Raw genomic sequence first — 17,837 nt, 5'->3', positions numbered from 1 at the left:
TACATGATATATGTGATAAGAAACCATGAGCTTATATGTGTATATGATATGAAAATGTGAAAGTGTGATAAAATAAATATTAATGCTCATGTTATGTGTTATAAGAGATACGGGTATAGTTGGCATGCCAAGAGTCGATGGTTCTACGCGGTCCTTCGGGACATATGTGTTCTACGTGGTCCTTCGGGACATATGTGTTCTACGAGGTCCTTCGGGACATATGTGTTCTATGTGGTCCTTCGGGACATATGTGTTCTATGTGGTCCTTCGGGACATAGTGGTCCTTTAGGACAAATTCTACGCGCCCCTAGTGATAATTATACGAGTTGTGGTGACAGCATATGTGCACAACCTCTATGTACTCACATACATTAAGTTCTCAGATGTGTACATGGGCTTTAAATATAAATAATTTGCTATGATAATATGTGTATTCCTTGTGAAATGATATATGTGTTATATGATATGTGCAAATGATAATTTCAGGATCATATGATAATATGAATAAGATTGGTGATATGAGATGTTATGTGTTTGAGCATGATATGGTAATAATAATTATTCATGCATGGTGGTGATTAAGAAGTTATATAAAATATGTTTATGTCAAGTATATGCTCATTTGATAGAAAGGAATTAGTGATGATAAAATAAGTAAGGATAAGCAGGTTAATGATGGTTTAGGTATGATGTTAGTTTGCATGATACGTGCATACATTTGTTCATTTATATATGTATTTACATGTCTTACTAAGTCATCGACTTAGCGTGTGAATGTTTTACACGTAGGTTTAGAAAGCGAGAATAGAAGTAAAGAGGAACAAGACAGGTTAGCATCTCCCTTACAATGATCAGATCAGAAACATATTGAATATATGTATTTTGTTATATAGAATTTAGTTGGCATGTAGTTACAAGATTTAAATTGAATATGCTCTGATCGGTTTTGTAAAACAATTTGATTGTATTTATTAATGTAAAGTACTTATTTTCTTAAATGATGAATTTAAGATTTTACGGATTTGTAAAGAACAGAGTTTTGAAAAGTCAATGTGACACATCGGATCCGGGTCGGATACGGGTTGGGGGTGTTACACCCACCGGGCGCCTTTCTTGCCCCTGGTGAGAGCATCGTAGCAATGGGTAATCGTTTCTTCGCAGTCTTATGCTTTCTGGTTTGTTTCTTGAACGTTCTTCATATTTTCGTAAAGATTCTTATGAAATCTGTTTCGTGTTCTGAATTTATCTACTAGTCTTCAAGTTTGTGGAGCCTCCGGAGAACAATGAAAAACCAATGGATGAGAAGAACAAGGTTAAGTTCAAAATCTTGAGTCTCAAGGTGAAGGGTCCAATGGACTACATATCCGAGCTGGTGCGTCAACCATCTCCTATAAAACTATGTGTTTATTACATGACTCGTGATTTCCATCTTCTCTCTTGTATCTGAGCTGGTGCATCATATTCCATTGATGCATTTAGATGTTTAACTGAGCTAATTTCATAATGACATGTTGTGCTTCATATTATAATGTCAATATAGAACTAGCTTTTCCATATACATTATTCTTCATATTATATTGTGCTTAGGTTCCGGGTTTTTTCAGTTCCATGATCTGAAGGATCAAGTGGTAATAGAGCAAATATTACAAGTCGTTTTTCTCGATCCTCTGCGCCCAGGTCCGGTAAGTACTGTTAGCACCATCCTATCTTATCCAGCTATATGTGCCTTTGCTTACACTTTGCTTTGCTTTTATGAAGGCTCTAGAAAAACTGAACCACCAGTTAGCAGAAGTTTGCTTACACTTTGCTTTGCTTTTATGAAGGCTCTAGAAAAACTGAACCACCAGTTAGCAGAAGCTGATGTTGCTCTCGAGGCCGGCAGAAAGCCTCGAGAGGATGCAGGTCCAAGGATTATTGGGGAAGGACTTGTCATAGATGAATGGGTAAGTTTCTGTTTCTCGTAAGCATCTGATGAAAATTTTGCTTGCTCATGTTTTACCTCTGTGGCACACGCAATGCTCATGACTGTCGATTTCTGTTCTGTAGAAAGAGCGACGAGAAAGATACCTTGCTCGACAACAGGTTGAAAAAGTAGACTCGGTTTAGACCGAAAACTGGTTTATCATGTCATTGAAATTTTATGTAATTGTCTCTTTGCCTCTACCCCTCGAATCTTGTCATGTAAGGTGAAGTGCTTTATAGACTTTCAGTTAAGAGTGAGTAAAATTGGATTTGATCCGAGAAAAATAGAACCAACAAAAACAATATTTGCTTCTTTTATTTTTGTGAAGGTAAATGAACACTTCATTTTCAGTTTCATCTTTGATCTGTTTATACTTCAATAAAAGGCTGAAACAACATTGAAAATCAATAGTATGTGCTACAACAAAAGATAATTTAAATCCAAGGGGATTTACACATCCTTTACACCCTGCCCTCCTTTGCCCATCTCCATACCTCCATTAGGGTAATCGAGGTCCTCAACGAATCGGGACCAATACCAATGCGACTTCCATACTCGACTCATCTCTTCGATCGGGATGCCCTTTGTCTCCGGCAAGAAGTAGTACACAAATACAGACATTATTAGCACGAAGAAAGCGAAGAAAAGGAAGAGTCCAAATTTCAAGTGGCAGAGCATGGTTAAGAACACTTGAGCCACCGCGAATGTGAAGAGCATGTTGACAGAGACGTTGATGCTTTGTGCGGCTGATCGGATTTCCAATGGGAAGATTTCACTAGGGACTAACCATCCTAGCGGTCCCCATGACCAGGCGAATCCAGCCACGTAAATGCAGATGAAAAGCACCACAACAATGGCATACCATTTGGGTAACTCACCAGGGTTCCCGTTGATTCCAAACTTAGCACCAATGCATGCTGCCACAACAGCCTGAAAAAACAACAAAGAGCATTTTAGCATCAATAGTGAGGTTTTAACTCTGACCCCTCGATCTATCAGAAATTCAAATTCAATCTAGTTATATGATAAAATATGTCTACGTTTTAAATTTAAAATAATCTAAACCTGAATTGAACCTGACCAATGAATTGTTAAACGAAATCTTTCAAGTACCTGGCAGATCAACATTTGAACACCACCCTCAAGGAAAAGGAATCTCCTTCCCCACTTATCAACCCCATAGATTGAAACAACCGTGGCACCAACGTTAACAACACCGGTAATCACGGCGGACATGAGGGCGGAATCGTCTTTGAAACCGATGGTGCTGAATAAAACAGGAGCGTAAAACATAATCACATTGATGCCAGTCAGTTGTTGAAAGAAGGGAATGAGGATCGCCATCGTTATATGTGGCCTGTACTTCCTCTGCAACAAGTTCCTCCATGGATGCTCGATGAGCTTCGATGTTTCGCTGGCAGCGACGAGGTCCCTAAATTCCTCTTCGACGTCGTCGACACCACGGATTCTCTTGAGCTTGGCTTTGGCTTCCTCGGTTTGGCCACGTTCGATCATCGAGTTCGGGGTGTCGGGGAGGACTAAAGAGCCGACGGTGATGATTAAGGCGGGAACCATTGCGCCGCCCAAGCTCAGGCGCCCCCCAGCCGCCTTTGATCTTGGCGAAGAAGTAATTCAGCACGTTGGCGATGAGAATACCGACTGTGATTGACAATTGGAAGCCTATGTTCAATGCTCCTCTGAATCTGTATGGGGCCATTTCCGAGAGGTAGAGTGGCACAGACTGTAATAATTAACCCAAGAAAAATGTCAAATTTTGAAATAAACAAAGGGTTAATGTATCATTTGTCACTGAACTATTTCTCTAATTCTAAATTAGTCCCAGAATTTAAATCTTTCCCTTAGCCTAAACGTCAAACTAGACGCTAAATGTCAATTTAAATAAGAAATGCAACCGATTTGAAATCATGTGAATCAAATTAAAAATACATAATGCATGAACAATCTATATTTAATAAATGTTTAAATTTCAATTTAAAACCTTTAAAATTTGAATATTACTTTCATTCGTTCTTAATAAGATTTTCTAATTCCTTCCTTGTTTATTAATAAAATTTAGAACAACCATTTGTTTAACTCATCATGTATACATGTTAACAATATACTCCACATTTGAGCTGACATTTTACCGTCAAGGGAGTAGACAAGCAGACGAAAAAAAACTAATTGATATAATTTGATATTTTCAATATTCAATTTGAAATATATTTTAAAATGTGTGAGGTAATTACTTATTAAAAAATATATTAATAAGAAATAATAATTGAGGAGGGAAGCAAAGCTAAAAGAAAGTCCTTCTCAGGGACCACTTGGCTTTGTCAAGTTGCTAATGTGCAAATTGCATTAAATAAAACAGAAATAGGTTTCATTGTAAAACACATCAATGTCATGCTTGTAGTCTGTAGAAAACAACGACAATTTTATTCCAATTATTGTTTTTTTATTCAACGCCCGTATCATCAAGGCGTAAACTTTAGCCGAAAGAACTGTCACGCAAAGAAAAACAACCCATGTCTGACCAAGAAAAGTATGCTGTAGTAATGATAGTGAAAATATAATTATTTTTTTATAAATATTAGAATTTAATTTATTATTTGATTAATTTATATGGAATATTATATAAAATTATTGTGAGATGAACTTTCAATTCAATTTTTTCATTTGTAATATTAAAATATAAGACGTAGATTACAAAATTCAACGTTTTAACTCGCTAAATTAACTAAAGAGTTATTAAAACATAAACATTGAATGATTTATTATACTTCTACAGACACGATGACTTGTTGCTGACTTCTAAGTTATAGAGATCTAAAGTAATGCAAGCTTAAAGAAAATTAGTAAACATGGTTTAATTCTACTTTCAGTCATTGTACTTTTGACCTTTTAAAATTTAGTCTCTTTACTTTCTAATTTCAAGAATTTAATCCATCCATTTGTCTAGTTTGATACCTAAAGCCCGATTGATTACGCTGTTTGTTTATGCCATTTGAGGGTTTCTAAAGAGATACGAATCTTGATTTTTATCAAGGTGCTAATGAGTAGTTGATCAACTGAAACAACTCATATGGGTGAGCAGACCACTATTATTAAATTTAAATATGATATTTTAATAGTCAAATATTTGATAACTCATTCAAATTTAACAAAATCCGGTTAACAATGTTATCAATCGAACTCTAATTTTTAAATCAGACAAATAAAGACACTAAATTCCCATAGTTACAAGCAGAAGGACTAAAATTCAAACATCTAAAGAGCATAGGAAGTCAAAGCATAATTAGACACAAAAAACCAGCAGAGAGTTTGGAGCAAACTTGCTTGTCAGCATATGAAATGATTTACCTGATTGGCGAATCCTATACCGAAACCGAGCAATATCCGGCCGACGATCAACATCCAAACGGATTTAGCAAAGCCATTAATGAGAGCTCCGGCGAAGAAGAGCAAACCGCCGAAGAGCATCGACAGTTTCCTCCCCAGCTTACGGGTTACAGTGGAGGCTACAATGGAAGACAACAGAGCAGCCAAATACAGCGACGACGTGAACATCGTCAGCGTTTGGCTGTCGTATTGGCAATACTGATTCTTCGATTTATCGGCTTCCTTCTTCTCCCAAACACTTCGGAAAAACCTTTTTAAAAACGGAGTCATTGTCGTCACACCGCCTATATATATATATATATAAAAAAAGTTAATATCGAACTGACAGTGTATAATTCTATGCATCGTCGTCTGATTTATTGATTATGTTACCTGAGATACCGATATCATAACCGAAAATCAAACCTCCCATGGCCGCTACTATACACGTTACCATGACGTATGGGGTGAGGTTACCCGGGTACTCCTTGCCGGTACCCGGACCGATTCCTCCCACGGCCGGCATTTTCGATCTTACTGTCTACTTCAATTGCTGAGAAACGAACAAAAGAGGAAGAAGATGGAGGTATTGGAACAGAATGTTAGTTGTTTATATAGAGAAAAAATAAATAAAGATTCATATTGTTTCTTTTTTCTTCTTCTTAAGGGGTAGACTTGAGCTGTCATAAAATATATATTTCTTCATTATTAATCAGTAAGTTTAAATTAGTTAATTTTCTTAATACGTAGGATTTAAACAAATAAAAAGAAAATATTTCCCCAACGGTCTAATTTATATTATATTTGTAAACATAGTAAACAATTCCCATGAATTACTAATAGTTTCATTTGAGCTTCATGTGAATCCGAAAAGGTTTCTAAATCAAGGTTTTAATTTAGAGGTCAAATTCTGGTTTTAGTCCTTTTACTATGTTCAAAATTTGGAGTTTTATCATCGTACTTTATTTTAATTGGCATAATTTAATCTTCTACTCTTATAATATCATTAGTTAGTTAAAATGAAAATACTCTTCCAACTAGGGGAAAGCCAACAACTTCTTTAGAATGAGCTAGAACTGAATTATAATTTTTGCAGTCACTATACTAGTTTACAAACTGACAACTTTTAGGGGATCAAACTAAAATTTTATTTTGGAGGGGGGGGGGGGGGAGGATCGCTACTTGGATGTAGTATCGCCCCAGATTTTAACGTATAAAGGGAGAACAAAATGCAATTCGATTAAAATGTTATTTTATTTTTAATTTTAAGTTATTTAAGTAAATTTAAATTTTTAGTTCGAATTTTGAGTTTGAATAACCAAAACAACTAAAAATTAAAACGATATAGTTTGATCTTTAATTAATAATTTTCTCTTTTTGTAACTTAATTTTTTTTAAAAAATAAATTTTCTCTTTTTGTAATTTAATCCCTAAACTTTATGTTTTATTCAATTTGATCTTTTGAATGTAACTCTTTACAAATACTTTATTCTCGTCAATTCTTCAATTTCTTTATATTATCATTAATATTTATCCTCAAATTTATTCTTTATATAATAAATTAAATACCACTTATACATGAAAAATATGAAATGTATTTAGCATTTAATCGAGATTATTTAGATTAACAAATAAAATTATTAAAATAAAAATAAAAGATGAAATCCAACACGTATGGTGTTATTATCGAATACGAGTACGCAAAATACTATGATTTAAGAAATATTTAGATTCTTTTTCATATCTTCTTAATTTCTTAACATCTATGATAAATTAATATATTACTAATATAATAGTACTATGCAAATTATTTTCTTAAAATACACATAAATTTTTATAATACTATTAGATTATTACCATTTCATACCTCAAATTGCTTCCCAACATGCTTGACTCAAATGCATATTAGTTGTGTACGAATATGATGGATTTTGTTTTTAGTAAAAATGGTGAGTCAACTCGTGCGAATTGGGGGGACCTCAGGAGGCTGCCTGGGACCCGAGTGACCATATACTACTCCGTTTCACACATGCATAGTTTGGATTTCGGATACTATTCCTACTTGCTTTCCATTCACACGTATTTTATACGTGGGATTCCAGTTTAAAGGTTTTTATATAAAACAGTCCTTTTAATTGTACCAAAAAATTAAATAAACATTTAATTTAAATCATTAACCAAACTGAATTTTATTAATAATTTGTGATTAAATAAATCACGGAGTTACTTGAAACATTCAATAAGGGCTCTTTTGATCATGTCTTTTTAATTAAAGATTCGTTTGATTATCATTTTTTATATAAAATTTTAATTGATGGATAATTTAAATCAAAAAGATATATGTAGTTTTTAGATATAATTAGAAAATTACATTTAATATATAAATTTAATTTAATAAAAACAAATCGCAACTTCACTAAATGCGTTGAATTCCAAGGTGAACAAAATAGGGAAGGGTGAATGCAATCTCCGTTTCTCATGGGATAAAGATTGCATAGTGGTGGTGACGATGGTATGCAGTGCAGGGATTTTGGCCCACAACGCAGAAACTGCGAACCGCATTCCCAATATCTCGCTGTAAAAAGATACTAAAATTGTCAAACAGGTTTATCATAAGAATATATTTATGAGAGAAACGCATAATTTTATCTTAATAATATTAATTTTTAGAAATTTTATAAATTATAAAATATATAAAATAAGATTTAATAAAGATTAAAACATATAAAAATTTTAAAAAAATACATGAAGTATTTCTTAATCCATTCAAAGCACATGGACAAGAACGATAGAAAAAAGAGAGCTCCAAATGCAAAATATCTACTTTCAAAGTCAACAACTATACCATAATTTAATACCATCTCATAATTCAATTGGACCAAAATAAAAATAAAGTCAACCAAAGCATTCGTAAACAATAATAATAAATAAAGGGCTAAATTGGAAATGGGGTTTAATTGAATTGTCTCCCAATAAAATATGGGCTGAACGCAGGAGCCAGACAGATAACACAAACCTTAGCCTTTTTCATATGTCTTTTTCAATTGTCAACACCATACCTTCATTTATTTTTATTTTCAATTATTACTTTATCTTTTATTTTTTAAGTCTTCAAGTCTTTCTTGCTACTCAGCTTTCTATTATTATTAATTTTTATTTATTTATTTAACAGTGTGAAAATAAGAAAAAATTGTTTCTTTTGTAATAAAAGTCTAAAGAGCAACCAACGGCCGATTCCATACAATAGACAAATAAGATTATGATATATTCGTTGCCATCCCTTCTGGATTTCTTTGCAACTTTTTATTATTTTTAAGTTTATTTCATTTTATGTTCCTAAATCATGCTATTAGGTTTTAAAATAATTCTTATATTTTGAAATATTTAATTGAGTTTATTTTTTTAACAATCTGATAGGATTATAAAGTATTATTTGTTCAGAACTTTCTTAATATATTAATAACACAGTCTTGCAGATGCAGCTACTCAAAGTCAGTACGTATAGGAAAAACAACATTTCCTTTACTATTAAGCTCACTTGATGAGTATTTAATTGAGTTCTTAAAGTATTGATATCATATTAATCAAGGGTTTCCATCAACATGATCATTTGTTTGGATGTTAAATACCAGTTAGAATATGACTTGAAGCATATTTAAAAATGTTGATCAAATTTTACATACGTGACTAGCTATTACACTGGTATATGTGTTTGAAATTTTATCTAAGTGTTTTATATATACTCCTGCTGGATTGAGTTAATTTGACAGAATGATTTAATTGATATGATATTGATGTTTTAAGAATTTAGTTATAGTATTTTGAAAATTTAATAATCAATTTAAAATTTAAATCATAATTTTAGGATGTATGATAAAATTAATCTTTTCTTTGTTTTTTTCAATATTAAAAAAATAAGTTATTATTATTAGTATTACTACATAAATTAAAATACGTTAATGGTAACGTCCAGATTATGCAATTTACAAACGACATCCATTTGCGCCGCAACTCATTCTTCCACCATGATAATGCTTTGCTGGTTTATTAATTATTAACATAATTACTATAATAATTAATTTAATTATTAATGTGTATGTCCTCGTCAATGCTATTAATTTATATGATTCTCTGTGCTAATCCACCTGTTTTTAAGGTGACAAACAAAAACAACAGGCCAACAAAGGATACCTATTTCATATTTAATGGCACGTTGCCAATGACACCTTCGGTGTCCGTATAAGGGATGAATATAGGTTTATCCCTTCATTTATAATACAATTTGATTTGAATTTTGAATTGTTTAACTTGACCCATAATTCAATATGGTTGTAAGATAAAAATCTACATTCCTTTCGGTTCGATTCGATCCGATCTGACACACACATATAATGTTTCATGGATCATTTTGTAATGATTTAAAAAGTATAATGATCATTTATAAAAATTAAAAATTAGATGGCTGAAAAGATCATTTTGATATAGCTAAGTAATGATGTACGTTAACCTTTTCTCATAGAAACAACCTAGCTTGATTCGACCTGGTTCAATATTAAAAATGGGGTTAAAAGCTTCAAATGGAGTCCTTGTGCTTTGTGTTTGACCACGAATGTTTACAGCACACAGAGAGTAAATAAAATAGATGTAAGTTTTGGTCCCTAGATGATCAAGTTGTTATTCTATCCATTTTGCAGTTGCAAAGTTTCAGTTTTCGAGTTATTCTCTGACAAAGTAAGCAAACCAGTAAGCTGTAAAGATTCCATGGAAGTAGGATACATGATTAATGAGAGAAGAAGAAGAAGAAGAAGATAATGATTTAAAACAATACCCAAAATGAAAGAAGAAGAAAAGACAGCTATATCATGAAGGCATACAAAGCATGGGATGATATATGTTTTACAAGCAAGACAGCGAAGAAGTGCATGATGCATCCACCATCACCAACGTTTCGTTGTGTGGCCTTAGATATTTTATACGAGACAATGACGAGAAATAGTAAATTGAAAGAAAGGAAAAAATAATCAACACATCAATAGGGCTGTAAACGAGTTCAGTCGAGTTCGAGTATTATTGAGTTCAATTTGATTCGAAAATTTTAAAATTCGTGAACCTAAATTTTTTAAACTCGAAATCATGAATTGAAACTCGAAAAAACTCAAAATAAAAAAAAATCTTAAACTTAACTCGGATGAAACTCAAACTCAAACCTGAACCTTAAGTATATAAAAATCGTATACTACAATTTTTTAAAATCAACACATAAATGTTAATATTATTAATAATATATATTTTTAAAAAAATAATATATTATTTTTTCGAGTTGCTCGTGAACTTTTCAAATCTAATATCAAGTAGTTCGTTTCGGTTTGTTAAGAACTCAAGTTAAACTCGAATTGAGTATTTATCGAGCTTTCACTAAGTTGATCTTAAGTAACTCAATATCTGTCTCGTCTCATTTACAACCTAATAGAAATGAATAAATTAATTTAAATAAAAAAAAAAAACAACAGATTCGTAGAAATGATTTGAGCACAGCATAGCACCTGACTGTACAGACGGCGATGATTTTGGAAAGAGAAGGGTAGTCATGGAAAGAGCTATAAAATCTACCGAAGAAATTGAAGCTTCTCATTTTCTTAGCTCCTTATATCAGCAGCAGTAATGGAAACAAAGAGTTGGCGAAGGAGAGAAAATGGGAATCGTTTCTGTTTGGCAGTTAGTATTCGTCGTACGTCATGAAAAAAATTGGGAAGCAGGCTAAAGGCCACACGTGTGACAAGATTTTTGTATATTACCACGGCTTGGTTCAGAGAACTAGTCAAAACTCGGCCGTACTTTTATTAGGCCCGTTGATGAAATTTCAATTGGGCCACATATTGTATTATGGGTCAGTCGTTTGTATATTCGAAGAGCAGTTGTGGTACTGAGATTAGTTGTTATTATTCACAATGAATATTTTAGTTTTAAAAAAATTTATCAACAATAAATTGATTTAGAGAAATTAGACATTAATTTTTTTAAAAAATTATAAATTTAAATTTTTATATTGTGAATAATACAAATTAAGCAGAATAGGTAGAATTGAACTCGAGCTTAGTAATCATTCATTAGTAGATTCACCCACTAAAATTAGATGTATAACACGAATCGATCTAGATTAATCATGACAAAATCTTAAAAATCGGAACAATAAATATATGTATATTGAGGGTTCTAAAACTCTAAATCAAATTTCAAATTCATTCTTTTAAATTTATTACTCTAAACCTTAAACTTCGTCAATTTTTTTATGTTGCCTACAAAATTTTGAATCGTCTTTTGTGTGTCGTTGAATGTCTAACAACTGATTCAAAAACCCTAATAACCTCACTGACATATATCGAGCCTCGTTTTAACAACACCTTCAACGTTATCTGTAAAATTAGGTCTTCGCATGCCCTCGTCGATACCTTTGATGCCAACTGAAATCTGAGCAGTGTTCTTCACCACCCTTTGTTGAGCCTCGCCTTGACTGCCCCTTCACCTTCGTCTGTAAAATCATGCCTCCTCACGCCTCCATCAGTGCCCGTGACACCGGCTAAAGGTCTGAGGGAGAGGAAAATGGGAGCAGCATGGTTACATGGGCATGGGCGACACTGATAATAAATGGTAGTCAACAATAATAAAAGTTCACTTATATTTAAGGTTTAAGATAATAAATTTTAAAGACGAGGTTTTAAAAATGATAGTATAAAATTTAAAACTCATAATCAATATCTATATCTTAACATAAATATTTTTTTTTCATATAACATCAAATCAACAGATTAAATTAACGTGACATACCACATCATTATTTAAAAAAATATATATTTTCTTTTTATTTGCGTTACGTATAATATTATCATTTTTTCACTCATAAATATGACACCTTAATATTGCAATCTAATCGTATCCACATAATCAAAAAAAGATATCGATAGTTAGTTAATTAACGAATTTTATATAAATATAAATTAATTTACTTTAAAATAAAATGTTAAGAAACAAAATTCTTAGAAAATAAAAATAAATTAATTATTCAAACAAACATTGATGTTCAAATTTTACATTATATAATTCATGTCACTTCTTTTATCATCTCAATGTTCATGATTTCTTCAATAGTTATGTGATATAACCTAAAATTAAGATTAATTTAAGATGATTTTCAATATGAAACAATCATGTTCAACCTAAAAAACTTATATAAATTTGTAACATTTTCGCTTATAACCGAAAATTTATATTGCAAGGAGTTTAGAGCTTACAACCGAAAATGTTATAATGAAAAATATAACATTTTCAGTTGTCAATCAAAAATATTAAGAAGAATATAGCATTTTATATTGCAACTAAAAATATTATAAAGAGGTAATATTTCAAGTTATATCCAACCTAAAATATTGTGTTTTTAATAATATTTTCGATTTCGTTCAACCTTTAATCTTTACTATTTTTAATAAATTGTATTTTAGAATTTTGATCGTTTCCTTATATAGACTTTTGAAGGGGAATGTCTCAGGAAAGGCGGGTTAATATACGGCTAATATACAGCATTACCGGATACATTAAAATGTATTTAATAAATTCGGTTTAGCGGTACCTATTATGTTGACAACTAATAATGTTTTAGGTAGAAAATATGAAAAACTATTAAAAAATTTGGTAACCGGTAAACTTTGGTTATCGGTAAGTATCTATCCTTTTTATAAAAGTGTCCATACTTTTAACATATCAAGTAAATTTTACCGGTTTTGTCATAATGAATCTGGTTTTGTCATATTTTTACCTGTTATATTGTAAATTATCTATCCTTTTTATAAAAGTGTCCATACTTATTTCACTGTGAAAATATATTTATTATTATCTTTAGTTAATATTGTTAAATTTAAAATCTAAATAATATTTATAAAATATCAAACAATCAAATAATTTTTTGTGTAAATGAAATTATTAAATTAATATTGTAGGTGGAAAACATGAAACACTATTAAAAAAATTGAAACATAAATTACATAACTTTCAAAAAGTATATATCATTTTTATAAAAGTGTCCATACTTATTTCACTGTTGAAAACATATTTATTATTATATTTGGTTAATATTGTTAAATTTAAATTCTAAATAATATTTTATAAAATATCAAAACAATCAAATAAAATTTGTGTAAATTAAATTATTAAATTAATATTGTAGGTGGAAACATAAAACACTATTAAATAAATTGAAACATAAATTACATAACTTTAAAAGCAGTTTTAAATCCTAAAAAGTGTCGATACTTTTAAGAATATATCGATCCAAACGATATACCAGGTAAAATATGATAAAACCGGTAACAAAATGATAAAACCGGTAAAATTAAAAGTGTCGATACGTTATATAAGGATCGACACTTTGTGAATTTAAAATAGAAGCAGTTATAGCGCCTATAATGTGTCGATACTTTAAAAAAAAATATCGATCCACAACGATATAACAGGTAAAAATATGATAAAACCGGTATCAAAATGATAAAACGGTAAAATGATACCGGATATATTGAAAGTGTCGATACTTTCGTAAGTACGTGTAATAAATTATCGACACTTTCAAAGAAATAGGTAATTATCCTTTCGAAAGTATCGACACCTGACATAAAAGTATCGACACTTTGTATTTGTATCGATTAAATATAAATAACATATCCGATGAAATATAAGCTAAATATCCTCTGAAAATAGATAGAACGGACGAGTTTTTGAAATCGAAGAGTAATTGTTGCTGCATTTCAGAAGGCGTTTCTAAAGCGAAGTTTGTTTGTTTGTTGCTGCAGTCGAATCGAAAAGTATGTTGTCGAAACCCTAATTTTTATTATTACAGTAATCGCGATAGGGTTTTTTATGTGTTGTTTGGGGTTTTGGAGTAAGGAAGCATTTGGGACCGATTGCAGGTAGAAATAGATATTCAAGGAAAACGATAAATGTCGATACTTTTATTAAATATTATAGGTAGAAAATGATATTATAGGTTGTATAAATGTGCCGACACATTTTGGTGTGGCCATTCAAATTCTTTTGAAGAAAACCGTTTTACCACAAGAGTAGTTATCTATATTTGTATATTGAAAAGTGTATGTAACAAAATAATTTGATTTGCGTAAACTGATATATGAAGGAAAATGGAGTCAATGGGTTGGAAATTGTTGGTGGAGCAGATGACTTTGAAATTGAGGCCGAGACTCGAAAGCAACCAAAGGGTGGATATATGTACTTCTAGTAAGTATCAATGTCTTTTTGTTATTATTGTTGAAATGGTAATTGGATTAAAGTATCGATAAACTTTAAATTGATTACAAATTTTAAATGTTAACAGTATGGCCGAATGCAAAAGGATGAAGGGAGATGGCACACAGAGCGGTTCGGTATGTAAAATGAAATTGACATTGAGTAGTATTAGTATTTAGTGTTAATGTATTGATTAAGAAACGTTTATGTTTAATATTAGGTGAAAAAGATGTGAGGTCCAAATGGAATTCAATGAGTGATGCTGAAAAGGAACCTTACATCACACAGTCAAGGAATGATAGTAAAGAATACAAAGAACGGAGGAAAGCACATGAAAATAAGGTATTCATTAAACTTGTAAATACGTTGATACAAAATATATAAGAACTATAACATTATATATTGTTAAAAAATGTAGGAAGTTTCGACAAGATGCAGCATTAAAAGGGTGAATTTATTAATTAAACACCTTAAGGAGAAGGGTCAGTTGAATGTGCTGGGAGAAATAGGTTTTGGATCGTTGATCGGAGTAAGGGATCGACCTATTCGGAGGGAATTGTGTCGATCCTTGATGGCACAATTTGACGTCAGTCAATGTATGGCTAAGTATGGTGATTATTCATTCCCTCTGGGGGTATCGACTGCTGCAGCCGTATTGGGGGTACAAAACAAAGGCAAAAGTGTTATAGAAGTCTGTAGGAGTAAGAACTGGAAAGCACTTGCCTCCAAATATGGTTTGAATCATAAGGTGACATATACTGAAGTTGAAGAGGATATCAAAAGTGGATCTTACTTGGGGGATGAGCTGAAGGCCCGAGTTCTATTGTACCTTGTCGGTATATTTCTTTGTCCAACGGGTGATACGTCAACGAACAAGGAATATATGAAGCTCATTTGCGATGAAGGCTTGAAGGGTGAATTCAATTGGGCTGAATATATCCATTCGAGATTGATTGAATCAATTATCACCTTTAAAAAGGGCAGCCAGAGATACCTCAAAGGGTGCATAGCAATCTTAGAGGTAAATGAGTTGAATCACTTTTTGTGTTTTTATATAAAAATTCTAATTTTATTATAAATGCAGGTTGCACTGTTCGATTTTTGGTCGGGCTGTGAGGCAGTGCCGGCTTATGAAAGAACCGGAGTGGCACGCATCCGTGCATGGGGGAAGGAAGAGGTGGTTAGAGTGATGGTGAAGTTGAAGTTGGATAGAGGGAAGAAGCAAGAAATGGTAATAAATGTAATTAAATAATATTAAGAATATAATCAATGTCTTAATATTGTAATTTAATTTTTGAAGGTTATTGGCAAGGATGTAGAGGAGGCAGTGGAGGCAGAGGAGAAGAAGGAGGGATGGTTGTATTGGGGGATGAAGGTGAGTGGGACGACGGTGAAGCAAAACAGAGTAACTTCGACATTTTGATGTCTGAATTGGCTGATATCAAAAAAATCCAATTTGAAATCATGCAAAGACAATCAAGAGTCGAAGAGAAACTTGATCAAGTCGTAGAGAAACTCGAGAGGCATAAGGGGGTAGTGGAAGGAAAAATAGATGGAGTGGTGAAAGAAGTAGAGGTGTTGAGGGGTGAAGTGGTGAAAGAAGTTTCGGTGTTAAGGGGTGATATTAAGATGGTGACGGGAGAAAAATTTGAGGGAGTGGTGAAGGAGGTTGTTGATTTGAGGAGTGAACTTACGGGGGTGAAGGGGGTGGTTGATAAATACTCGGATGAAGGAGCTCAATTGAAGGGTGAAATAAAGATATGAAGAGCTATGTAGAAAAAAAGTACGATGAACTGAAAAAATATGAAGAAGAAAAGAGGGAGGAGGAAGAAGAAGAGATGGAAGAAATGAGGAGGAAGGAGAGGCCCAATGTGCTTTATACACCGGAGAGTGTCATAGCAGCAGTTTTGGATTCGGAATGTCCTGCACCCCAGAAGAAGAAGCAGAAGGTAAGTTTAATAAAAGAATACTTAATTTGATTTTTATTATGTGTTGTGACAAAAATTTGTATGCAAAATTGTAGGTTGAAAAAGCGGACATTCCAACTGGAATTGATGACATCGAAGCTGCAATTTGTGATTATTTATGGAATAGCGAGTTAGAATCGGGGTAAGTGAAATATATTGTTTTGTGAGTGATATTTAAATATTTCATGACAAGATATTAATCCTAATGATTCATACAGATATTCTGTAATATCAATGGGAAATCAATTCGCTACTGTATACGACGTTGCAACGTTGAAGCCTACAGAATGGGTTGGCGGTGTGGTAAGTAGAAAGTAGAAAATAAATAAAACTTATTGAATATGTTCTGATTGTGTAATTAATTTTGTTAGGTTATCGATTTGCTCGCCTGGACCATATGCTACGATTCTCAAAAGTCACACCGGAGGATTGGCTACCTTCCATACCTCTTAGTGGTGAGTTAAATTAATAAATATGAAAAGTAGTGTTATAGACGGTAAATTAATAATGTTTGTTGCGTAATTACAGCAACAGGCGTTGGAAGCCAACAATAAAGAAAGTGTTGAGAATATTTCTACCTTCTGGGTGTCATATTGGATAACTATGTGAAATTCACGGACTGTGAGAAGGTAAGACACCATACCAATTGCAAATGATGTTTTCGGATATAGAATGTTGAATTTTGTCAAATTGGGTGTGAAATTTGTTGCAGATAATGATCACAATAAACTACCATAATTCACACTGGTATCTGTTGGTGTTGGATATGGTAGATCATGTTGTAACAATATATGATAGTATGTTTACAACTGAAGCAGCTAAACAGAGAGTGAAGGATGCTAAGAGATTGGTATGTATGTATGTATGTATGAAAGGACATTATGTAAATTATAATGCATAATTTTTTGGTGCATAACTTCTTCTATTTTAATGCAGATTAAAATATTAGATTCTTATAATAAGAAACGCATTTGGGTTGAGTCATGTGGATCTCTAGGAAAGTATCCCTTGAAAAACTTCAAATTTGTGGAGCATAAGAAGAATAAGCAATTGAATGGGTATGAGATGTTATCACAAATAGAAAGCTTAATTTATGCAGTATTCATCATAATTGACATGTGTGGTTTTCAAATTTTGTAACAGATATGATTGCGGCATGTATGTGATGATGTGGATGGAATCGATCGGTTCTACAGGGGCAACTGGTGATTTTGTAAGTGGATAGAAAAAATTGTTTG

At 32.2% G+C, this 17,837-nt stretch overlaps 1 protein-coding gene and 1 pseudogene across 1 annotated transcript; one reads left to right on the top strand and one right to left on the bottom strand.

The window, feature by feature from the left end:
• The first annotated feature begins 1,102 nt into the window (after positions 1-1,102).
• LOC120210556 (vesicle-associated protein 4-2-like) lies at positions 1,103-2,136 on the top strand. The gene is made up of 5 exons (XM_039209260.1): positions 1,103-1,143; positions 1,254-1,372; positions 1,605-1,682; positions 1,824-1,943; positions 2,047-2,136. Exons 1-5 carry the CDS (start codon positions 1,140-1,142, stop codon positions 2,104-2,106), a joined length of 381 nt encoding a protein of 126 aa, XP_039065191.1. The 5' UTR covers positions 1,103-1,139; the 3' UTR covers positions 2,107-2,136.
• Positions 2,137-2,329: 193 nt separating this feature from the next.
• On the bottom strand, positions 2,330-5,916 carry LOC120210553 (annotated as a pseudogene).
• Between the last annotated feature and the right edge of the window lie 11,921 nt (positions 5,917-17,837).

Source organism: Hibiscus syriacus, unplaced genomic scaffold, assembly GCF_006381635.1.
Source record: "Hibiscus syriacus cultivar Baekdansim isolate YM2019G1 unplaced genomic scaffold, ASM638163v2 tig00109925_pilon, whole genome shotgun sequence".
In the NCBI taxonomy this organism is placed as follows: domain Eukaryota; kingdom Viridiplantae; phylum Streptophyta; class Magnoliopsida; order Malvales; family Malvaceae; genus Hibiscus; species Hibiscus syriacus.
Note: the sequence above shows the minus strand (reverse complement) of the source record. Positions and strands in the feature narration are given on the sequence as shown.

Excerpts from the sequence above, each read along its gene's own strand:
- LOC120210556 (XM_039209260.1), top strand. Across the intron at positions 1,373-1,604 it reads TGGACTACATATCCGAGCTG|TTCCATGATCTGAAGGATCA; the intron begins GTGCGTCAACCA and ends GGGTTTTTTCAG. Across the intron at positions 1,944-2,046 it reads GACTTGTCATAGATGAATGG|AAAGAGCGACGAGAAAGATA; the intron begins GTAAGTTTCTGT and ends TCTGTTCTGTAG.